Here is a 25,524-nt window from a genome sequence, read left to right as displayed (position 1 = left end):
AAGGTGAGAATACCTTGTTTCATCTAAACAAGCTCCTGCAAGGCTCTGCAGCTTATTGCTATTTTAGAATTAGAATTTAGAAATAAAATGGGTACATGAGTTGACATTCCAGCTGTAATATTACGTTGTATTTCTCTGAAAAAGTAACTCTTACTTGGCTGATTGGTTTGGCATTAGCAACTGACATTGCCATTTAAATAGTATGGTAGACATTCTCTTTAAACTAAATGAGCTAAAATCTTCAGCTCTGAGGTTTTTTGTTTTGTTTTGTTCTTCCTGAAGTACATTTAAAACAGCTGATAGATAAAAACCTTAATTTTTTTGTTAGTTTGTTCGCTGAGGGATGTTGGGACTAGTATTTGAAGTTTTCCCGATCGTTTCTGTGTCCTACAATAAATTAGAAGGCTCTGATTGAAAGAAGATGATGAATCTTTATAATATATTTTGCATACATCACAGGAATTGAGAAAATGAATAACTAATGATGGGGTAACAAATCCTTTTCTAATTTTTAAACAAATTTTAAAGTGGGCCTAATTTAATTGTCAGCTTAAAAATTATTTAAAATATTTGATAACAGGTGATTATATGGTTTTTAGCTTATAACCCAGAAGAAATTTGAAGAATTTGATGATTTTGCTGTGACAAAATTTCTTCCATTGTCATTTGTTTCTTTATGTGAATTTTGGAGGTGGGGGGAGTTATTTTTTGTGAATTTAATTCGTAAAAGTAAATAGCAATAGAACCCCAATAGTCTCCTCTGCCTCATTATAGTAATAAATAATATTAGTACATAAATATTTGATTTAATTCACTATAAGATGCATTGCCAATAAAATATTACTTTTTATATTTAATGATTATTGAAATGTGTATTATTTTTGTTTTGATCAATTATGTATTGTAGCAATTGCAGACTCAATTTTGGAAGAAAATTTTAACACTTAACATCTTATTTCGCAGGAAATTCTGTACAAATTTGAATTTCAATTTTCAGTGTTTTGTGCCTGAGAAATGTGATACATCAATCAAGTGAAGACTTGAGCATACAAATCTATTCCTTTCTAATGAAATTGTTTAGGCTAAGTAAATGGAAAAATGGGTTAAAAGAAAAAAAAAAACAATGTAAAATTTCTGACTCTTAAAAAAGAACTTTTCATATTTTAAAACATGGTGAATATTAAGTTACTATATTTTAATTTGAAAGATATAATTTTTAGATGTCAGTATTTGATGTAGTATAGAAATCACATTTTTTGTACCTGTTTAACCTTCTCATGGAAAGGTGTAGACATCAGCATAAAAACGTGTTAAGGGATACATTTCTATGATCTTTGCGCACATAAGAGTTTTATAAATTGCTAGAGCAAGGAAACATTATTTTCTGAGACAAAAACTCAAGATTATTTTGCTAAACTACTTGCTGGTTCATAAAAGCTCCATGGGCTATGTGCTGCCCTCTGCCAGGAATCCTTCAGCATTCCTATTAATTTGACCAACTTACTGACTCAGTACAAATTTTACTTCCTACAGATTATTTTTCATGACCTCATAAAGATGATCTAGAAATTGTTCTTGTGTGCTCCTCATCACATGTGTCATAAACATCTATTTGCCTTTTAACCTTGATTATCTTAGAGGACAGGGATTGTTGTCTTTTTTTTTTTTAATTACCTGGCACATAAATGGAATTTCCAAATAATGAATGCTTTCTCTCTAAATATTATTAATATTACATTAAAAAATGTAAACCCTATGAGAATAAGAAGTATGTCTTATGATGATCATTTAATCTCTAACTCCTAATACAGTATCTAAGAAATGGTAGATAACCTGTAAAATGTACCTGTTGATTGAATATAGTAATACATAGTTTTTTCTTTTTAACATTCTATCACTAATCAATGACAAATTGTAATGGAAACAATCCCAGTACCATGTATAACACATTACCTTACTATGTTTATAATAAATTTTAGATTGAGTCATAAGTGATATTATCATATGATATACACCTCGCGCCCTCTTTTCTCTAGTGTTTCTATTATTTCCAAAAATGATTTACTTCTGACCTTAATGGGAATTCTCCAAAATTTTATCACTTTTTGAAATTGCCTTAATATTCCTCCATTTTGAAGTTGTTTGGTCTTTTGTTTTCTTTTTAAATCAGGAATGAATGTTGAAATAAGGTATATGAGATTACTTTTGGTCGTCTATAGAAATGCTAATAGGCTTATTGTTTATGTATTTGAACTTTTTAATGTAATAAGTAGCAGCAAAATAGTAAATTTTCTCATCTTTCCAGAAACTGAGGGATAATTATTTCCAGAAACATCCCTCAGTTTCTGGAAAGAATCTCATTAGTTTTTGCTTTTTTTCCCATTAACCTTTTTATTTTGAAATAGTTCTAGGTCCATGTGTAGCACATGTCGTTGTAAGAAATAATGCAGAGAGATTCTTTGTACCCTTTATCCAATGTCCCCCTATGACAATATCTTGCAAAACTGTAACAGACCATAACCAGAATATTGACATTGATATTTCACCAGCTTATTCAGGCTTCCTCAGTTTTACATGTATTTGTTTGTATGTGTATATTTAGTTCTAAACAGCTTGTCAAGTGTAGATTCCTGTACCCAGTACCATAGTCAAGATAGAGAATAGTTAAGAAAAATTCCCGTCGTTGCCCTTTTATTAATATAACCTACCTTCTCCCTTTCACTACCTCACCCCCATCCCCTGGTAGCCAGTAACTTGAAGTCCATTTCTAAAATGGTATTTAAGATGTGCTGTTAATGGAAATCATACATAAGCTTTTGGGTTTGGCTTTTTTCACTTGGCATAATCCCCGGAGATTTATCCAAGTTTATTCCTTTTTTAATGCTCAGTAGAATTCCATAGTATGTGTATACCACAGTGTAACAGTTTAATCATTGAAGACATTTAAGTTATTTCCAATTTGCAACAATTATGAATAAAGTGAGTATAATCACATAAAGTTTTTGTGCAACCCTGGTTTCCATTTCCCTCGGATACATGCCCAAAAATGCAGTTGCTAGATCATATGGTAATTGCATATTTAGTTTTATAAGAAACTGTCAAACTGTTTTCAAGAGCAACTGTACCATTTTATACTCTTTTTGACAACACATGAATGATAAATGATCCAGTTGCTCTTCATTCTCACCAGCATTTTGTGTCACTATTTTTTATTTTAGTCATTCTTAATAGGTACAGTGATATCTCATTGTGGTTTTAATTTTTATTTCCCAGTTAGCTAATAAAGTTGAAAACCTTTTCATGTGCTTATTTACCATATGTGCATCAACTTCAGTAAAATACCTTCATGTTTTTGTTCATTATTTTTATTTTTGAGTTTGAGAGTTCTTAATATATTATAGTTATGTTATCATTTTGAGATTTTTCAATAACACCGTTATGCTGGTTTCTTAGATATTCTTGAGAAAATTACTTCTTTTTTCCTCAAATGTGAGTTGGGTTAAATGGGAGCAGATTTATTGCTTCCTTTAGATTTAAAAAAATTATTGATACAGCAGAACTTTGTGCTTTTGAGGGAAGTTATATTTCTCAATTTCTTCCATTAGAAAAATGTTTTCCTTTTGAGCCAATGTTGATTGATATATTAGAGCTTTCTAGGATATCTTTCATTTCAATTGTACTTTGAAATATATTAGCTAGAAGTTATAAACTTAATCTTTCTTTTTTTCTTTCATATATCTCATAATCAACCAATCATGAAAGTTTTAAAATTGTGTTTATTTCTTCATTTTCTCTGTTACTATATCCTCACCTTTGACATTCTAAGCTAATGTCATAGCTTCTCAGTTTTTGCTTCCAACATGTAATCCCTATTGCCACTAGAATGATAAACTTCTAATGCTTGGTGAAAATAATCCATGGAGTAGACTGTGAACATGTAGAAATTGTATGTGACACAAACAGTACAAATTAACAAGTACTGTATTAGGAAAAAACATTTCCAATAGACAAGTGACAAAGGGCCAATATCCCTGATATACAAAACACTCATAAATATCCCTTGAAAATAAAAAAAAATCCCCATAGATTAAAAATATGTACATACATATTTTTGAAGGAGGGAATACTTAGGATTCCCTCCTTAGCATTCATTAGCATTCATCCTAATTAGTAATAAATGTAAATTAAAATGGCATAACAATTTTTGACTGCAAAAAAATGTTTCAGCACAAATGAGTATGTCGTCAGATCCTTGCTGACATGGCTGTGTGATTGGTACAAAGTTTGGAAAGCATTTTGATAAGTTGTAAAGTATCTAATTCAGTAATTCCAATTTGGGGAAACTTGTGTTCAGGAAATAATCATACATTTAGTAAGACTTTTATGCACAATTTCCTGAATGATTATTCATTTGTCATAAGCTCAAAATAACCTAGAAATGTATCATTATGGAAATGGTTACATAAATTATGTTATATCCACTGCATAGAAAGTAATGTCATTGTTTAAAAATTACAAAGCATCTTTTATAACATGGGGAAAAGTTTATACGAAAGTGTAGGATACAGAATTCTACATGCAGTTCCATATGTCGATCTGAAGAAATCTTCGTCTTTAGTGACCCCTCATGATTTGAATTCCGAATCATCTTTTGTAGTTTTAGTCAAATTAATTTCATTTTGTTATTAGAACGTTAGGCACTTTGTGTTGTCTCCAAGCCTTTTATCATTCTACTTTCTCTGCCTTGATACCTCTTCCCTTCCCCATCACACTCACTTGATTTTTATCCTTTGGGTACTAGTTGAATGTCACTTTTTCTAGGACTTTTCTTAAGTCTTCTAGTTTTAAGGTGTTTCTTCTCTTTGTTCTTTGCGCCTTGGTGTAGCTTTACCTTAATTGCTTTTTCATTTGTTTGTCTTTTTTCTAGACTGTAAACTCAGGAAGGCTTGCTTACACTGTGCTGCCAGTCTTTATTCATTTACTGTGCCTGGTAGTGCTAGGCCATTAGAGATATTTACATAATAAAGAATAGGTGCTCAAAAAATGTTAGCCAAATTGACCCGAATTTTAAGGCAGTTATGGTCCCTAGAGGGAAGTATAGCCATATAGTAGTCAGCAAATACGGAAGACAGACAGCTAGCATTCATGTAGCTGATTGGCATTTGTAACAATGCTTTCTTTCAAGATGTCTGATTTGATTTGATCCTCATAATCTTTTTAGTCATTCTGTTACTAAGTGATAGAACTAGGACCTGAATGACCAAAGTCAGATGAAAAAATGGTTGAATGAAAAATTGTTCATGGTAGCTAGTAATTAGAGAACCAGTTATTGAGTGAGCAACAGAGTGAGGAGAAAGGGACTAGTATAATCCATGACAAAAGAAAAAGGCAAAAAGCCAGTGAAGTAATCTGGGAGAGTCCCCAAGTGGGGAGTGGAAATGAGGGGTTGTGCTTTCGGTGAACAGTACGTCTCTGAGCTTTATCTCTATACTTTAATGAAGCCAGAAAACATTTGAATATTTACTAAAAGTGGCACTATTCGATAAATATTTTCATTCTGCCAGGTTTGGTCCTGTAGATAAAGCTAAACTCAGAACTTTCCCTTTCCTTTTTCAGTTTGTCGTAAGTACTGTAAATGTATACAATTTCAAGATTCAATTTTTAAAGTTTCCTCTAGGGGGTGACATTGTAAAGTTAATAGACTCAATGAAAATACATACATGGTCTTAAGACTCTTCATTTATCATCATTGGAAAATTAAATATAGTACAGTTGATCTGGAAGTTGTAAATATATATAGTTATTTCAGTTCTAAGATGTTACAGGACATACAAGTAGAAATTTTTAATTTAATGTAAATGCTAAATAATAATGGATTTCTTTATTGATAGATGGTAAACTACATGAATATTAGCATTAATAATCATACTTGCTCACGCCTGTAATCCCAGCACTTTGGGAGGCTGAGGCTGGCAGATCATGAGGTCAGAAGTTCGAGACCAGCCTGGCCAATATGGTGAAACCCCATCTCTACCAAAAATACAAAAATTAGCTGGGCATGGTGGCACATGCCTGTAGTCCCAGCTACTCAAGAGGCTGAGGCAGAAGAATCACTTGAACCCAGGAGGCGGAAGTTGCAGTGAGCCGAGATGGCACCACTGCGCTCCAACCTGGGCAACAAAGTGAGACTCTGTCTCAAAAAAATTAAAATAAAATAAATCACTTGCCTCTTATTATTTTTTGTTGTGGCTAATCACATAGAAATTGGATTTTAAATTTAGACTAGTTTACTAAGCCAATAAAAAGAAGCAGTCCTTTCAGTCTTCGCTGGTTCCTGAATGATAAACTAGAGTCTGTAGTCTTATTGCCTGAGTACTTACTTTTTTTTTTTTTTTTAAGTAAGCTTACTCAGGATTCTTGACTATAGCAGTGACAATAAACACACAGAATACTGGACCGCTGATTTATCTGTTAGTCTTCCATCCCTTCTGTGTTTGTTTTTGTGAACATATATGCAAACATGGATTTTATTTTGTAAAAATTATTATTTAATACTTTCCTTTTAGAGTAATATCAACTCATTTTACATCTCTAGAAAAAACTGTAAAGTTGAAGGGGCTATACAGTCAAATAATACATACTTAACTTTCATTCCTTTTTAGGCATTCATATGAATTTTAGCTTAATTCCTACAAGTTTAAGCATCTTTTATAAGGTTTGTCTTGTATGACAATTATATTTGGTTGTTCAAAGTGGAAGCTTATATACTCTTGAACAGTCAAGGATTATATATAGTAGGTTTCAATAACCATGCTTAATATAAGTTTCTACGTTCACTTAAATTCTTCATTGAGCTGTTGCATTTGCATTTTTTATATTTATATTTCTGTGGCTTGTCAGGTTTTTATGTTTTTACTATTTGGAGTTTTAACCTTAATTTATTATTGTTTCTATTTGGTAACACTGTTGACATCTTGGAGGAGCAATTCTTTGTTGTCAGGACTGCCCAGTACATTTCAAGATATTACCGTTTTAAATGTTAATAGTACCCCTGACATTGCATTTTAAAATAGAAGAAAAATAAAAGCCTCCACACTTTTGTAGATCCCTCAAGAGGCAGTATAATTGAAAATCTAAATTCCCGTCAGTATGGGAAGTTTATGTTATGTAACTGTTAAAGATATATGGAATTACATTTATTACAGAAGATGCTGTAACCCACAGCATAATGTAAAAATGAAGGGTGCAAACAAATTACATGTTGCCATGTATGTCAAATTTGTGGTTATATATTTTATGTGTGTGTATGAAGAGAGACATCTTGCTTGATGCGAGATACAGTGACTCTGGAGCCAGACTGTGCCTGAGTCAAGTCCCAACCTATCATTTATGATCTGCATGACCTTGTGAGCTTCATATACTCAGGATAATAGTAAGATCAACTTCACAAAATTTTTTGATGGATTAATCAATTTTTTTATTTTTAGTTGACTAAATGAATACATGACCCATGGTGATTACTCATTTAACATTGGTTACTATGAAGTTATTATTACTCCAGTTCAGTGGGATCTTGTAGATAGTATATTGCAGGGTCTTAAGTTTTTATCTAGTATAACAACCTCTGCCTTTTAATTGCAATGTTCGAAACATTTATAATTAATAAGTATGTTTGGGTTTAAGTCTTGCTATTAGTTTTCTGTTTGTCTCATTCGTTGTTTGTTTCTTCCTTCTCCTTTTTTATAATCAGAATTCTTCTAGGGTTCTATTATACCTCCACTGTGGAGTTACTAGATACTTCTATTTTTATAGCAGTTGCTCTAGAATGCTTACAATAACTTATCAGTTTGCTATACCTCCTAACATATAAGGAAAGATCATTACTGTTTTTTCTCATCTCACGTCCTTTGCCTATGGTCATCATACATGGTACTTATAGGTGTACCATAAACCCTATGTTTTTATTTTATTTTTTAACTACTTTAAAGAAATATATAAAATGTAAAAATACAGATTTTTGTATTTTCTCACATAAATATCATTTTCAGTACTCATCAAGATCCAAGTTTTAAATATGGTATTGGTTGAGAACAGTGGCTCACGCCTGTAATCTCAGCACTCTAGGAGGCCAAGGTGAGTGGATCACTTGAGCTCAGGAGTTCAAGACCAGCCTGGGTAACATAGTGAAACCCTTTTCTACCAAAAATACCAAAAAAAAAGAAGAAAAATTACCTAGACACGCTGGCTCATGTCTGTAGTCTCAGCTACTTAGGAGGCTGAGGTGGAGGGATCACCTGAGCCCAGGAGGCGGAGGTTGCAGTGAGCTGGATAACGCCACTGCACTCTAACTGGGCAACAGAGCAAGACCCTGTCTCAAAAATTTTATAAACTACTTTGGGTAATTTATATTTTAATGTCCCAGAGTTTACTAAGCTTTTCTTTTTTGGGGTCTATACTATTAATCTTATCCAGTGAGTTTTTCAGTTCAGATATTGTATTTTTTACCTCTAGAAGTTTCATTTGGATTCCTTCGCGTATGTTCCATTTCTTCTTTCTATTCATGGTTTTCTTTTTATGTTTTCTATAGTTTCCTAGTATATTAATGTCATTATCTCCTGTTTTTATTATTTTGTCATTGTTTGATCTGCTCCTATTGGCTTATATTTTTTCTTCTTGTGGATCACATTTTTCTATCTGTTGGCCTCTTTAGTACTTTTTGACTGGAGGTAGGACATTGCAGATTTTACGTTGTTGAATGTGTGGAGTTTGTGGTCTTTCTTTGAAGGTATTCAGTCTGGCCAGCAATGAAGTAATTTGGAATTCAATTTGATTCTCTTGTGTATTGTACTTTTTTTGTTTGTTTGTTTGTTTTTAGCTTTTCAGGGTAGGTCTAAAGTAGCCTTTGCTCTAGGGAGAGTTTAACACCATTACCAAAGTATGCCCGTCTTGGACTCTCTACCCAGTGTAACACATAGGACTCTTCACTCTCTCTGGTTGGAACTTGAATGCATTCTAGCCTTGTATGTGCACTGGGAACAATTAAGCTTATGGAACAGGTTCTGTTCATTCTTCGCCTTGAGAAGATTTCCCCTGCACACCATATGTTAGTATTGAGCTGAGTCTTCAGGTTATCCTTACGCATATTTCTTTTTTTTTTCCTGCATAGCTCCTTTCTCTTCAAAACTCTGCCTTTAACGTACAACTGTCTCAGTCTCCCTGAATTCACTCCAGTGTGTTTTTTCAACTCAGCTAGAGAACTGTTCTCTGCTTGGGACTCCTCTCCCTGGGCCTTAGTTTGGAGTGTGCCTCCTAGCAGAATGCTGGGCTAATCATTGGTGCCACCTCATTTGTTTCCTTTCTCCAGGTATCATGGTCTTCCTCTGTTTCTATTGTCTGAAAATTTATTTCATATATTTTGCCCAGTTTTTTTCTGTTTACAGTGGGATGATAACCAAAATTACATCATTAAAGCTAGAAGTAGATATCTGTGTTCTTAACAATCAGATCATCACTTAGTGTTTGCTATGTGTCAGCACAACGCTAACATCCAGAATCCCGGTGATTATTTGTTTAATCCTTGGACAATGAAAAATCCAGATATTCTTACCCTTCATTTTGATTTTCATTACATCAAATAATAGGAAGTCAGGAGTGGCTAACTTTTTCTTAAAATTGCTGTTACGGCAGGAGTCCCAAAAGTATTTATTTAATGAAGGGATAAGTACAGTAAAATATTCTTTGTTAGCAGGCATTTAATTATGCTTCCTTCCTTTTTCCCTTTCTTTTTGGTCAAATTGTGTGCATAAATTATTTTTATTCAATTTGGAAAGTAGATAAATTTTATATAAAAACTTTATAATAATCTTTGAGTCAGAGATACTGTCACAAAGGATAATACCATATAGGAGATATCTGCAATATACTTAGAAATAGAATAACATTCAGTTCTATTTTTTGGAATAAAATTTTCTTTTTCTCAATATATTCTATTGAGTGCCACATTTTTTAACCTGTTAAAGCCTCACTCCTCACAATTGCTTTTATGTCTTTTTGCGTGTGTTTGTATCATGCATTTTTCATGTTTTTAGGTTCTTATGGATAAGCATGGATGTGTTTGAATGTTAATGTTCAAATTCTATGGAACTTTGGATTACACATACCTTCAGAATTAGTAAATGTTTGTTTTCTAAATGTCTTACATTAAAGTCAAGTTGGAAAGTATTTAATCCTTTTGCAAATATGCTTCATTACTCAAATAATATTTATTTATAAAAATAAACACATTTCCTTTATTAAATAAATCTAATATATTTTCTTATAAATGATTTCAGCTACATGTTTATTTGTTCTGTTTTTGTAGGTATTTTCCATGTAAGACATTAATTTTTCATCATATTGCAGCTACTAGAATGAATTGCTTGTCTCAGAGTTCTTTATGAAAGAGATCCTTTTTCATCCCTGTGGTAAATAGATATTTTAGTGTACTTAAACTGAGTTTTCTTAAGTGAATTCAAGATCTTTTCCTTTTCATTAATAGTAGAAAATGTACTTATGGTAAATTTTTTGTACTTAAGAATTCTAAACAACATAAGGTATTCAGAAATATAAAAGCAGGCCAATTTTTGTCCTAAGTCTTTGAATGCTGAGAGGACCCAGTTCCTCAGTTAAAGATATTACCATATAATAATGTTCTTAAAATTGCAAAGACTAAATATACACACAAACTAAGAAAAAAGAATGTAGGCCAGGCTAATTAAACTATATTATATTTACACTATATTTATTAGCTATCTGGATTAGGTTAACTTCTAAAGGACAAGAAGTGAATATTTTGTTTATATTTGTATTATAAGGGAGGATGATAACGTGTGCTGCATTAATTTTCTGCATGTTTGCTTAATGGTTAAATCCTTAGATGGCTGTCACTAAAGCCAAGGACAATCTAAGGAATCAACTTGATTTCTTTACTCTCTGGGCTGTTACCTATATTTCTTTCCAAAATTGATCTATCAAGTAGCTAACTCTGCTGCATGAATGGTAGGCCTCACATAGTGTTCACTACTGTGGTTTAAAAACGGGAGAGAAAAAGACGTGTGGGGAGATGACACTGTCGGTACCATCCTCCAAATTATCGTTTTATCATATTGGCCAGTGCACGTTTAGATTGTGAATAATTACCTGATGTGTATGTATGTTTGAGTAACGTTGTTGTTTTAGAGATTGAAGGGTGTTTCAAATAGTCAATTGGGATGTTGCAAAAGCAATTATTAAGCCTATTTAAGATTGATAATTACATTTGTAATGATGACAATCTGTCATCAGTCTCTGCTGCTTGGATGCAGGTATAGAGAAAGAGGATAGTTGAGTTTATGTATGAGAATGCTTTTGCCAGAGGGATATAATAAAAGATTTAGAGGTAGAAGGAAATAGTAAAATAAAGTTCTTAAAATGTATTGTAACATCAAAGCTAGTTGCAGAAGGAAGTTAAAGGGGAGAAGACTGATCTTAATGAAGAGGTCAGTGAATTGGAAACCTGTAGTAATGTGCAGAGTTGAATGTTGGAAAAAGAGGAGATTATGATTAGAGAGTGTATTGATTTTTGCAGTAGTTTGAGATGGTAATTTAATTATAGAATGACCGGTGAGTGAAAGAGAGCACATAAAATTGTTGGAGGTCAGGGGTCAATAAGAATTGAGAACATGGGCTGTGTTTACATTATAATTAGATTTACTTATAGGTTGCAGAAAATCCAAAGTAACAATGGCTAAGTAAAATAAAGATTTACTCTTTTGTTTGAAGAAAGTCTCATGTTGACAGTACCCTGTGCTAGTATACCAATTCCATTAAGTTATCAGGGACCCCAGCTGATTTTCCAGTTTCAAATCTACCGGCCAGCACATGGTTACTATTTCCAAGGTTGCCTTGTAGCCCAAGATAGGTGCGAGGGCTTCAGTCATCTGGTATTTATATTCTAGGTAGGCAGGAGGAAAAAAGGGAAAGAGTCTGCAAGATATTTCCCTGCTGTCATTCCCCCTTTTACAGAGACATTACAGAAGTCTTTCCTAACTATTTCTGGGTATGTAATATTAGTCTTGGTTACATGGCCATATTTTGCTGTCGAGAATACTGGGAAATGTATTCTTTTGGCTAGGTACATTACACCTTCTTACTAATATAGGATCTTGCCAGTCCTAAGGAGGTATGTGAGAGAATTTTTTGTTTTAAGTTACTAAAAAGGGTTGTGCATATACTGATTTCTTCAAGTGACATCTGCTTTTAGTTAAGACAGAGGAGAAGATGGAACCAGAAAATGTAGAAGAGTATGCTAATAAAAAGCAATGGTTCCAGGGGATTTTGGCAGAAGGCATGGGGGTGTGGGGAAGAGGCATGGGCTAGGTTGGGGCAAGAAAACATAGTTCATAGTTGAGAGGAGTGAGGATGCCATAGAGCAGCGATCCTCAGCCTTTTGATGACCTGTCCATATGAGTTAAAAAAAATGAACACAGATCAACATATTATGTAAATTACAAATTACATTTACATATTGATGTTCTAATACTGTATTATTAAAGAGATATAAAATAGAAATGTTTTAAGAATTAGATAAAATATCAACAGAAATGCTAATATTTTATTTTCCATACTCTAGCCAATTATTTTGCCAATCCCTGGGATCATATGGGTCTCAAAGGCCTGGCTAGCTTCTGTATAGCTTAGGGTAGTGGCTCTCTTAGGGGAATATGAGCAACCTGGCATGGAACTGATCCTACTTTCTGCTAGAAGCATCCTCTTAAAAATAAGAGAAAGGATACCTAATATTCCTTAGGAATTTTTGGCAATACAGTAAAAATAAATTTGAGGGGGAAAGAGTGTATTAAGATTTATAGATATTACCTTGTAAGAAGATAACATTTGATCTGAGATCAGATTAGCATCCCTTTGTATGTCAAAGTGATCCTCCAGTGCTAGTTTGTGTGCAGTGAAAGCAATGTGCACTACACTGGGTAGCAGTAAATAACAGTGACGCTTTTGGAACTCTGTTTTTTTTTCTTTCCTTAATATCTACATGAATCAAATCCTTAAAATTGATATGTGGTTATGATATTGAGATAATATGTGATAGCCCTAAAAGCCTAAGCACTAAAAAGCAGTTCCTTTGGATAAAACCATTAAAATTAAAAACACAGATACAATAAATAGGTAACTGTTTCATGTGTATATTAATTTTTAAAGAGAATTTTTGACATGTAAACATAATTGAACTGGAGATTCTGAGAGTAACAGATAATTCACTTTGTTACAAAGCTCTAGTAAATTAAACAATGATAGACCCATAGAATAATACAGCAGGAAAGGCAGTATGTAGAATTGGGTCCTGTTATCCCGTGGAAACTTAATATATGATAATGAATGATAAAAATGACATTTAAATCAGTAGGACAGAATGAGCTGTTCTTTCATTCATGTGTTTATCTATTCAGAAAATGTTTATCAAGGGCCAACCACTATCCTAGATGCCAGGGATACATCAGCAAACCAAATAGACTAACATCCTTGTCATCATGGAGTGTAAATTCTAGTTAGGGTAGAGATAGGATAAATGCATAGAAGATTCCATTTGGTGAAGGAACATTATATCTCTGCTTCATACTGTATAAAAAATGGCTACAAGTCAGTTTGTTTAAAAGCAAACCAATTTAGCAGAAGATTATTTTATTTTGATAGCTATTCTTAATTCATAAAGGAAAATATAGAGCTATTCAGTAAATATCTAATAGTTTTTTAGTGGTTAGGGAAATATAAAATCAAACAGTGAGACAGCACATTCAGTCTTCAGATTGATAGGAATTTAAGTTTAATAAGTTTTGGTGAGTTTAGGCAAAATGAGTGCTTGTGTATGTTGCAGATACAACTGTGTATTGATACTTTTGCTTTTGGGGGCAATTTAAGAGTAGCTCTCAAAATGAAAAAGGCACAGAGACTATGACCCAGGAAGCTCACCTCTTGGTTCCCAGGGAACTCTCTTGCATTATCACAAGGAGGTGTTTTGCAACATTCAAGAGTTTTACTATCTTTGTTCAAAAACTTTCTTGCTTAATGCATATTACTTATAGTGAAAATTTGAGAGCTACCTAAATGTGCTTTCGTTAGTATGATGCATTCATACTGTAGAACATTAGCACTGACACAGATCTCCAGGACATATTGTTGAATGTAAGAGGTGAATTGCAGACATTGTATGTATACATCAGTGGTAACAGCAATTACCATCAGAACTGTTCATAGTTCTTATTACTCGGAAAGTTAACTAAAATCGTGGTGTCAGCTCTTTAGCCTTATCTGAGTTGTTTTTATTAACTTTTTAATGAAAAGGTATGTTTATTCAAAGAGAGTGTACATAACATTACTATACCAATTCTTCCTATAAACCTCAGTTCAAGTCTCATTTCCCACTCTCCCAGCCCATTTTGTATATTTTGTCAGTATCAGTTATTTGGCATTTGGCAGGTACTCTTGTATATATGGTTGTTTGCTGTGTGCTTTGTCTTACCAGGTAAATTATAGATGCCTTTAACACCTTAGGACATATGTAGTCCTTTTTTTTTTGTTTTTAAACATAATGCCAAAAGAGGAAGCCTTACTTGGTAAAATATGTATATATATATATATATATATATATATGTATTTATTATTATGGATATCTTCCATTCTTTGGATAATATTTTTGTGCTTTTTAGGTTTCTAATGTCCATAGTAAATCGGTTTTATTTCTGAATTTACTTGACTTTTACATCACTTATTAGCAATTATATTTTAAACACTCATAAACATGGATGTTTAAAAATGAAATTGTTCAAATTATCTTACTTTTCTTTCTAGGTCGTTTATACGCAATGCAGACTGGAATGAAGATTGATAGCAAAACTCCTGAATGTCGCAAATTTTTATCAAAGTTAATGGATCAGTTAGAAGCTGTAAGTTAAACGCCGATCATTTATTTTCTGATTATGGTTAAAATACCATTTTATTCATTTGCCTGTCTGTGTTGTCATTTTAGTTCTTTCCCTGGGCAGCAATCAACAATGCCATTACACCTGAGGAAAAACTAGACATAATTTTTTTTCATTTATTTGCTGTATACTTCCAGAGGAATTATGAATGTTAATTAAAATATGTTCAAATGCCATTATATCTTGTTCCAAATTATTATAGATGGCCTTTGACTCATCATTTCATAAGTGAAAAGCCCTTTCTTTCTTTTTTTCTTTTTCTTTTTTTTTTTTTTCAGACAGGGTCTTACTCTGTTGCCCAGCAAGTTGAAGTGGAGTGCAGTGCAGTGGCATGATCTCTTGGCTTGCTGCAACCTCTACCTCCCAGGTTCAAACGATTCTCCTACCTCAGCCTCCCAAGTAGCTGGGACTACAGGCACACACCAACAGCTCCTGGCCAATTTTTTTTTAATATTTTGGTAGAGTCTGAGTTTCACCATGTTGGCCAGAGGGGTCTCAAACTCCTGACCTCAAGTGATATACCCACCTCAGCCTCCCAAATGCTTGAGCCACCACACCCAGCCGTGAAAAACCCTTTCTAACGTTCCCTTGCAGTCACATGATGATCGATTTGGGAAATCTTAGTATTTCTTATAATAGTGGAATAATGGGCTATGTATTTAGTGAAAGAGACAATGAAAGAAGTGATGCCAGTTACTTATCCTTTCTTCCTCCCTCTCTGGGGTTCCACGGGAAGACAATCTTATGGTTTAGGCATCTTTCTCTCCTAGCAGGAATGTGGTAAGTGACTAGTCACCTTCTTGAACCTAATATAACTTCACAGATCGCTGTAGAGATACATATTGAGAAGTGCATAAAGAAGGCAGTGCCAACATTAGTAGTTATACTTAGTAATCAGGACTCTGTCGTATAACTCCTGGGCCCAGCCATAGCTGGTTTCTCTTAACAAAGTCAGGGTCTACTCGTTAATTCATCTCCTCCAAGACTGTTATATTAATAGCCATGACTTACTTTTTATTTGCCAATTTAGTTATCTGATCTCAGGAGAATTAGAAACTATTTTTTCTATCAGTTGCATTGTTTTGCTTAGAGAAACTTTAGACAAATAAAAACCAAAATAAAAACACTTAGCCCAGAGCTTTCGTTTTCATTGTTTTTATGTATTGTTCGGAGGTTATGATTCAAATCAAGACTTACGCAAAGGTAGAACTTCCTGCATAGTTATATAAAGCAGCCATGGGCAGTAGTGTTCTCTCTCAGTTGGTTTGGCTTTCTAGCACATTGACTCCTGTCATCTGCTACTGTTAACTACTAAAAATCAGCCTCATAGCACCACTGGGGAAATTCAGCTGTTCCTGTAGCCTACCTATCTGGTCTTCCATTTCTACAGCTACTTCTGTGGATAAAAGATAAATTTGAGTACTCTCTTTTTAAGGAATGGGTTGGGGTAGAAGGGAGAATGTTTCTCACACATAGCAGTATATTTGTAAAATTCCAACTCTAGCAGACATTTTTGTATAGTATAATGTCTTTATTAACTTCACTGTATGGCAGTAGTAGCTCAGATAATAGTTCTTAGGTAAGACAAAATTCAAACAGTTTTCTGAAGTGTAAAATCACATTTATAAAGGGACTCATCAGGAATTATCACTACTTACATTAAATGACAGGTAGGGTAAGTTTATTCCGTGGTGAGGGCACATCTGTCTGTGCTGTGATGTTTGTATTACAGTTTTAAAACTTCAAGTATATTATGTTTTGCTGTCGGATATTTTCTGATGAAGATGAGATGAAGTGGCCTACTCTCACTGGAATTGTTCTACAGTGAAATCTGCCTTTACAAATGATTTTGCAGTTTGGATATATAAATTACTGTTACATGTGGGGATTTCTTTTTTTTTTTTTTTTTTTTTTTTTCTTTTTCTGTTCAGGGTAAACATAGATAAAATTTCCTTAAATTTCACCATTAACTCTCTTCTGGACCATAAGTTATGCTGTTTAATTATGAAAGTATTTACTTTGCTGATTTTATGAAAAATCCCAGGATGGCTTTTAATTTTTTACTTTATAATGTCTTTGAAAAAAGCAGTTTTTTAAAAAATTAGCATGATGCTCAGATCTGATACTCCAGAGTTATTTTACTCCTGTATTGCAGCCTGAGTAAAAAGTAGGAACTCTTTTTTTAATGCTTTAAATTATTGTAACTGTAGAAAAGGGCTAAGAATTTACAGATATAAGTTGTATTGATTAGAGGTATATATTTGTCTAAATTTTAAAAGCTTCCATAATTTGATTCTGAGTTTGTCATCTTATACCTTACTTAGAATTAGATCTTTTTTGTTTTTCATACAGTGTGCTCTTTTAGGACATGAGGAACCCACTAATCTTACTTTTTTTAGATTTGATAGAAGAAATTGAAAAGAGAATAAATAAAAATTTTAAATTATATATGCCTAGGAAATTATTTTCTAATTCTATTTTTAGGGTAACTTATAGTTTAGATAATAGAACATTATTTTGAAGTATTTGATGGTTCAGTCACATGGATAATAGGATATATTATCTTTTTGTGCTTGGTTATTTTGATTCTTAGAGCTAAATTATATTTTCAGGTTATCATAAGTATATTTCTTCAAAGTTGTAAGCATTGGATTTTGTTTTAAATATATTGGGCTGAGGCAAAGCAACTTTCTTTTTTTTGAGACGGAGTTTCCCTCTTGTTACCCAGGCTGGAGTGCAATGGCGCGATCTCTGCTCACTGCAACCTCCGCCCCCCGGGTTCAGGCAATTCTCCTGCCCCAGCCTCCTGAGTCGCTGGGATTACAGGCATGCGCCACCATGCCCAGCTAATTTTTTGTATTTTTAGTGGAGACGGGGTTTCACCATGTTGACCAGGATGGTCTTGATCTCTTGACCTCGTGATCCACCCGCCTCGGCCCCCCAAAGTGCTGGGATTACAGGCGTGAGCCACCGCGCCCGGCAGCAATTTTCTTTTTGCAAGATTTCATTGATAAATCTTTTATTGAAATGAATGTAAAATAATTTACTTAAAATGATTATTAGAGTTATTTGTAATTAAGCCAACACTTCTAAGAGTCCAGATCATAAGCTATGTATCTGATTTTATTTTAGCTTAAGAAGCAATTGGGTGATAATGAAGCTATTACTCAAGAAATAGTGGGTTGTGCCCATTTGGAGAATTATGCTTTGAAAATGTTTTTGTATGCAGACAATGAAGATCGTGCTGGGCGATTTCACAAGTAAGTAAAAAAAGAGAAAAATATAAATTATTTTATTAATTTTGTAACTGTATAACCAAAATTAACTAGTTTTCTCTGAAACAGTTTCTAACCTGCTGATTGATCTAGGTTTTTTTAAAAAAAATTATGGAACTTCACAGTGATTTTAGTTTACAAATTCTAGCCTTTCTTTTAAAAGAAAATGGCTGAAAGAAGAAATACACATGGCAGATTTAATTACATAGTAAATATACTCTATTCAGCTATTTTTTAACATTTAGTAAAATCTGAATTGATTTTAGCCAAAATCATACCCTCAATTGATGATTTTGATCTTAAAGGTACCCACCCCAGTCGATTCAAATGATTTGTCAGTATAATATTTAAATGTAAAGAAATACATTATGTTTTTATATGGAGTCAGATAATACTATAATTAAATTTTCTAATATCAAAACGTACAAAAAAATCTTGCCATAGCTTATTTACTTGTAATGCAAGCCTTGTTACTTTCTCATAATAACAGATTAGAAAACCATTTTTATTTTCTGGAAATCTGATTTTATTTAAAATATTAATTTTAGAGTGCTTTTATAAATATAAGAATTTTTTTTCTTATAGCTACATGACTAATACTACATTTTAATATGTTCATATTTAGACTAAACTGGCTCTTTTCTCTTCCAGAAACATGATCAAGTCTTTCTATACTGCAAGTCTTTTGATAGATGTCATAACAGTATTTGGAGAACTCACTGATGAAGTAAGTGTACATTCTTTATTGTCTTATTAGCTGAAGATCAGTAATGTTTCTATTTATCAGTTTTGTTATTGCATTATTTATAGCAGAATGTGTCAGAAATTAATGCAAGCAAAAAATGTAGTTTTGTATTTTTCATTAGCCATTTTTTAAAAAGTAAATTATTTCCAATAATATATTTTAATTTTGTACTAAGTTCTCTATTTTTATGTTTGTGTTTGTTTTTTGAGACAGAGTCGTCTTCTGTTGCCCCCAGGCTGGAGTGCAGTGCTGTGATCTCAGCTCACTGCAGCCTCAACCTCCCCGGGCTCAAACAATTCTGTCTCAGCCTCGTGAGAAACAGACTACAGGCATAAGCCACGAGAGCCAGCTAATTCTGTATTTTTTCGTAGAGACATGGTTTCACTGGGTTCGTCTTGAACTCCTGAGCTCAAGCAATTTCCCATCTCAGCCTCCCAAAGTGCTGGAATTACAGGCGTAAACCACTGCAACTGGCCTGTAATAAGTTCTTTGAATCCAGCATGTATTTTACACTTTAGCACATGTGTGACTACTGTATTGGACAGCACAGGTTTAGAATATGATCTTATTAAGTATTAATATATTACTAATCCTGTATGTTAAGTTTTTACACTGTAATTTGTTGAACATACTGGAGATAGAATCTTTTTTTGTTGTTTTTTTGTTTGTTTGTTTTTTGAGATGGAGTTTCACTCTTGTTGCCCAGGCTGAAGTGCAATGGCGCGATCTTTGCTCACTGCAACCTCCGCCTCCCAGGTTCAAGTGATTCTTCTGCCTCAGTCTGCCTAGTAGCTGGGATTACAGGTGTATGCCACGATGCCCCGCTAGCTAATTTTTGTATTTTTAGTAGAGACGGGGCTTCACCATGTTGGTCAGGCTGGTTTCAAACTCCTCACTTCAGGTGATCCGCCCACCTCGGCCTCCCAAAGTTTTGGATTACAGGTGTGAGCCAACACGCCCAGCCTGGAGGTAGAGTCTTTTTAGGACTTTTTTTCTTTTTCATTTCTAGTCAGCATTATTGTTAATGGTTTGTTTCCCTTGTGAAATACATATAGGACTTAGTATTTTATAACATACTTCCTGTTCATTTTATCAGTTTGATTTCCATAATGACTCTAAGCAGAGCACATAACCATTTTAGACAAGGGCAAATGGGGGTTAGGTGACAAATTTGCCGCTTTAAGTTTAGTGTTATTTTCACCGTAGCAGGCTTTATCACTGGTGTGGAGAATTTATTTTATGAGAGGGGATATATTAATCTAGAAACAGAGAAAGACAGAGTTATAAGTGAGATTGATACATATGTTATATCAGTGATTTGAATACTGTGAGCAGTGTTGTTTTATGTGATGGGATTTTTTTTTTTTCAAAATGTTCAGTAGCTCTTAGTAAAGTCCCAAACAAAAAAAAGTACAGTCAGTGTATAAGACATTTTTGTAAAAGATTGTATAGCAAAACTGTAAAAAGTTATTTTTTGTTTATATTCAAAATGGAGTTACTGTCTACTCTTAATGATTACAAGCAGGGGCTTTGCCAGTATGAAAGTTGTATATGACATTTCAAAGTTGTGACAAATGAAGGACATTTTTTTAAATGGGACTATTTCTTTGATTTCAAAACATGAAGCAATTTTGGTCCTTACCCACACACTGCCAATGGAATTCCCCAGTAATTGAGCTAACCAGAAACTACCAGAGATATCTTCAAAACATCCCTACCTCAGGGTATGGGGCAATGCCCATTTAGAGCCACTGCGCTCAGATATTTTATACACTTATACAGAGTCGTATGAAGGAGAACTGATACCTGGAGTGTGAAAATCTGAACTGTTACTCAGTGGGTATTATCTTTTTATATTCTTATGGCCTTACAGATCCACCTTTTTAGTTCCCTTTCACCTCATCTCCTGTTATTACTGATCCAAATTTTCTTTTCTTCTCTGTTTTACTAGTGTGAGGCACTATGCTAAATACTTGGCGATACAGAGGTAATATAAATATGACATGATGCAAAGCTTTGAGTGATTCAGTAGAACTTTGGAGAGTACCAGGTAGTTGAAGGAGAATAGTGAGAATTGTGATTAGAAGAAGTTATAAGCCAGGTTGGATATTTGATAGAAGACCTGCAATCTTCGATTTGTATTTTTGAGTAAAGAACTATGCCTTAGGATGCTTTGTATGATAGGAGTCTGTACACTGAACTGGAGTGAGGGAAAACTATGAAACTATTTGACAAAAAAAACAAAAACAAACAAAAACTGGTTGATGATTAACTGTGGACATTAATTGAGAAGTGGAGAACCATACATGATGAGTTGTTTTGATTTGAGAAACAATAATATATTGAGACTTAGATTTTGAAATTTGAGATGCAGGTATGACAGCCAAAAAGAAATCACTAGAAGCCTCTTGAAAATAAATAAGCAAAAGACAGCAAAGTAGAGGGTGTTATATTGGGGTTCAGGTGTTCAGCTTCCCTGAGAGATGTTTTTCCAGGTTCTTGGTCTCCTGCCTTCTCAAGAATGAGAGAGGGGACCACGGCACAGTGCGCAGTAAATGCTAGACTCAAAAGTGTTTGTAGAAAGTGATATATTTAGAGAGAGAAAAAGGAGAAGGAGAGAAACACAGCTGTCTCTCACTCTGTGAGAGAAAGAAAAGCTGCTCTCACAGTGAGTGAGAAGGGTTCCCAGAGGGGGAAAACCAGAGAAGGAAATTTCCTCTCACACTGAGTGAGAGAATCCAGAAAGATGGAATCCAGGAGAGGAAAGCCGCTCCCACAGAGTGGAAGGGATGAGAGAGATGGAGTTTAGGAGGGGAAGACAGGCTTCCACGAGAGAGTGTGGAAGGGGACCCCAAAGGGGAAATCCAGGAGAGAGGAAGCTTCCATGAAGGGAGTGTTTGTGGAAGGGGTCCCAAACATGGAGTCTGAGGGGCTGTGGAAGAAGGGGACTTTTAACCTAGGAGGAACCCCTACCTTCTCCAAGACCCTAAGCCAATAAAAGGAGTTCCTTAGAACTTCCACTAGAGTGATTGACTCTTTAGTTTCTCCCCGTGCCCGTGAAATGCAAACATAAACCATTAAATCTCTCTGATGGAGAGAGATGGGAGGGAGGGCATGGCACTGGAAAATTTTTGCCCTTAAAACTACACCCCCTCGTGGACCCAGAAAGAGAACACATTCCCTCAAGGGGACAGTTCAGTTACAAGATTAGACAAACCCTTTAAGTAAGTGGGTTGTTTTGAATGAGAAAGAAAACAACTAAATAAATAACCTTGATAAACATCTGTTTTTTTACAATGTAGGAGGAAGAAGTGAATAAACATTTGTAGATGTGAATGGAAGTTCAAGATACCAGAGGAGAGGATCATGATAAGGCAAAGTAGCAGATCAGAATGCCACATGATTTATTGTGTTCTCCTTGCCCTCTCCTTGTTCTTACTTAGGGAAGCTACCTTCGCCTGTGTATTTCAGAAGCAAGCACGTAATCCTTTAAAGTTATAACTGCTAACAGTGGTGAACACAGATAATAGGTAAAGTCATAGTCATAGGAAGAAGAACAAAATTTCCAGAAATCTTAAGGGAGCCATAGGTTTTTTTCACTTAAGGGATACGTAACACTTCCACGTACATAAAATATGTAATTGATCTGTATTTCAAGAGAAAAATCTAAGTTTACTCTTCATTACCATTAATTAAGAACCAGCTTTCTTAGTTTTTGAACATAGTAACTAGGGCAAAAACTATAAATGAGGCCAATGAGAAGGCTTCAAGAGAGATTGAAGTGATGGGATGAGATTTGTTTAGATAAAGAATAGGGTGAAAGGAATTTTTTTTACCGCCATCTCACTACCCAGCCTGCTCGCTAAGCCCCTTTGCCTTGCACTGGTGCTAGAATAAAGTAGGAACTAGCATCTTTGTTGATGGATAAAGGATTCCAGTTAGTTGGAAGGGTCTAGAATGGCATGGAAAGAAGAAATTAAACCTTATATGACCAGAGTGGAAAGGGATGTCTCTGTGGTCATATGCTTTGGGCTAAAGTATATTGTTGGGCCTTTCATAAATCCTGCATATGTAAATTTTAAAATGTGTATGTACACAGTTAATGTGTAATTATGTAGGTGCTTTTTACTAACCTCTTTGTTAGTTATAACATACAAAGGGCACTTTCAGCAAAAATTGTGTGTATATACACATTTGTACATTTGTAAAAATGAACAAATTGCTAGACACTCAAAATACTAACTTTTCTCATATCCAATATATTATAGTGATCTTATCCTTACATGGCTAGTAAACTGATTTCTGACCACGAACTAAGGTTGATTAAATGTATAAAGTCAGCCAAGTAAAGGAATATACTGGTAAGTCTATCCATATGCTTCAGGTCAACCAGTTTGATCAGCCTTATTCAGACTTGTTTTCTCTTATTTTCAATGTGTTGTATTTTTTTCCATCATTTTCCATTTCTAGAAATGGAGTCTTCATGGTGATTAGTGAGATCTAAGTTTTTAAAAAATAATGATTTAAAATGCCAGGAATTTTCAGTAATGCTTTCTTAGGTGGAATAGGGAGAAGTACACTTCAGCTGTGTATTTACTGGCCCTTAAAAATATGGATAAGCAAGGTAGTCAGCAGCATCAGCCCTCTCACAGGTCCTCATTGTTGTCTAAGAACATGTGGGTCTTGTATTTACTTGTGATTTAAGCACTAGATGCCTAAAACAAGACAGAAACTATTGTAACGTTTATTTCTAAAACTATAACAAGATGGGTTGTTTCAAAAAATGTGGATATAAACTGATTACTTCAAAGCATTTAGCAGTTTTAACTCAACACTCCTTTACACTTCCACTTTAGTTTCATTGTGTAATTTGAAAACACTGGTAGAGACAAAGACAGGAAACAGAAAAGTGAGAAAACAATGAGTTTGAAGATTTCAGGTAGACAGATTTTTTTTTAATATATACTCTTTAGATATATTTAGATATAGTTCAGGACTCACCGTAACCTGCTTGTTCATTGATAAGGAAAGGCACTGATGTTATTTAACTGCTTGATGTTCCATAGCATTTTAACAAAACTGAAACTTCCTTGAAAATTGGTTGCTTTCCTTCTCAGAGAATGTGTTTTGAGAAACACTAAAATCCAAAATAAAAACAAAATGGGCAGGGGAAGGACATAATTTTTATTTGTATATTTGTCTTTTAATTTAAACATCTTTGTAGTGAAGACAATTATTTTTAATTTTTTTAAAGTTAGAAGATTTTTATGGTTGTCCACTCTCAGTTCTGAAAAGAAAGTTGTCAGAGTTGTCCTCACTGAACTCAAAAACAAGAAGTCATATTACTTCTCTGGACTTTCTTTTTCCTCTGTAAAATTGGAATTTTGGACAAGAGGATCTCTGAGGTCCTTTGCAAGTCTGCCAGCTTGTAATTATATGTTCGGGCATGCACAAGGTGATGCGAAAAGAATAAAGAACAAAATGAAAAGCAGACAAAAGAAAAAGAAACAAAAAGTTTTAGGTAGAAGCTGCAAAAGGAAGGTTAAGAAACAAATTATATACATTATATAAATGATAGTAGAAATAATTTTACTTTTTCTACCACTGAGAATTATAGCAGCAAAGAAAAATTTTCTGCTAGGAAGAGGAAGAAGAAATGTCAGGTAGCATAGCAATGTGGATTAGTAAGTGTATTTATGTTTTGATCATGGGGGTAGATCTCTTATGAAAAGCTTAGTGCCCTGCTTGTGGTAATAAGTGAGTTCCTGCTCTGTTAGTTCATGTGAGAGCTGTTAGTTTAAAAGAACCTGGCATCTGTCTTGTTCCTCATCCTGCCGTGTGACATACTGGCTCCTTTTTGCCTTCTGCCATGAGTAAAAGCTTCCTGGACCTCACCAGAAGCCAAGAGGTGCTGGCGTCATGTTTGTGTGGCCTGCAGAACTGTAAGTTAAATGCACCTCCATTTCTTTATACATAATGAGCCTCAGATAGTCTTTTTTAACAATTCCAGTAGACTAATATGGAAAATTGGCACCAGGAGTGGAGTGTCACTGTAAAGATACCTGAAGATGTGAAAGAAACTTTGGAACTGGGTAGTAAGAAGAGATTGGAAGAGGTTAGAGGGCTCAGAAGAAAGGAAGGTGAGGGAAAGATTGGAGCTTCTTAGAGACTGGTTTAATGGTTTAACCAAAAACCAGGTAGAAATTTGAACAGGCCAGGCTGATGAAGTCTCAGATGGAAGTGAGAAACTTATTGGGAGCTGAAGCAGAGGTTACCCTTGTTACACGTTAGCAAAGAGCTTGGCTGCACTGTGTGTGTGCCGTGAGGATTTGTGGAAGGTTGAACTTAAGAATGATGAACTAGGCTATCTGGTGGAAGAAGTGTCTAAGCAGCAAAGCATTTAACAGTAGTGTAGCTGTTTCTAACAGCCTACAATCAGATTGGCAGCAAAGAAATGACTTAAAAGTTTTGGAATTTATATTTAAAAGGGAAG

At 34.2% G+C, this 25,524-nt stretch overlaps 1 protein-coding gene across 2 annotated transcripts in view; it reads left to right on the top strand.

The window, feature by feature from the left end:
* Positions 1–25,524, top strand: part of VTA1 (vesicle trafficking 1) — a 68,248-nt gene that overhangs the window by 4,308 nt on the left and 38,416 nt on the right. For both annotated transcript variants that reach the window (XM_032274603.1, XM_032274604.1), the window contains exons 2-4: positions 14,881–14,975; positions 18,144–18,271; positions 18,938–19,013. In XM_032274603.1, coding sequence (XP_032130494.1) covers positions 14,881–14,975; positions 18,144–18,271; positions 18,938–19,013 — 299 coding nt within the window. The remainder of the gene's footprint in view (positions 1–14,880; positions 14,976–18,143; positions 18,272–18,937; positions 19,014–25,524) is intronic.

This window comes from Sapajus apella, unplaced genomic scaffold, assembly GCF_009761245.1.
Source record: "Sapajus apella isolate SASKATOON/1434 unplaced genomic scaffold, GSC_monkey_1.0 scaffold6, whole genome shotgun sequence".
NCBI lineage: Eukaryota > Metazoa > Chordata > Mammalia > Primates > Cebidae > Sapajus > Sapajus apella.
Note: the sequence above shows the minus strand (reverse complement) of the source record. Positions and strands in the feature narration are given on the sequence as shown.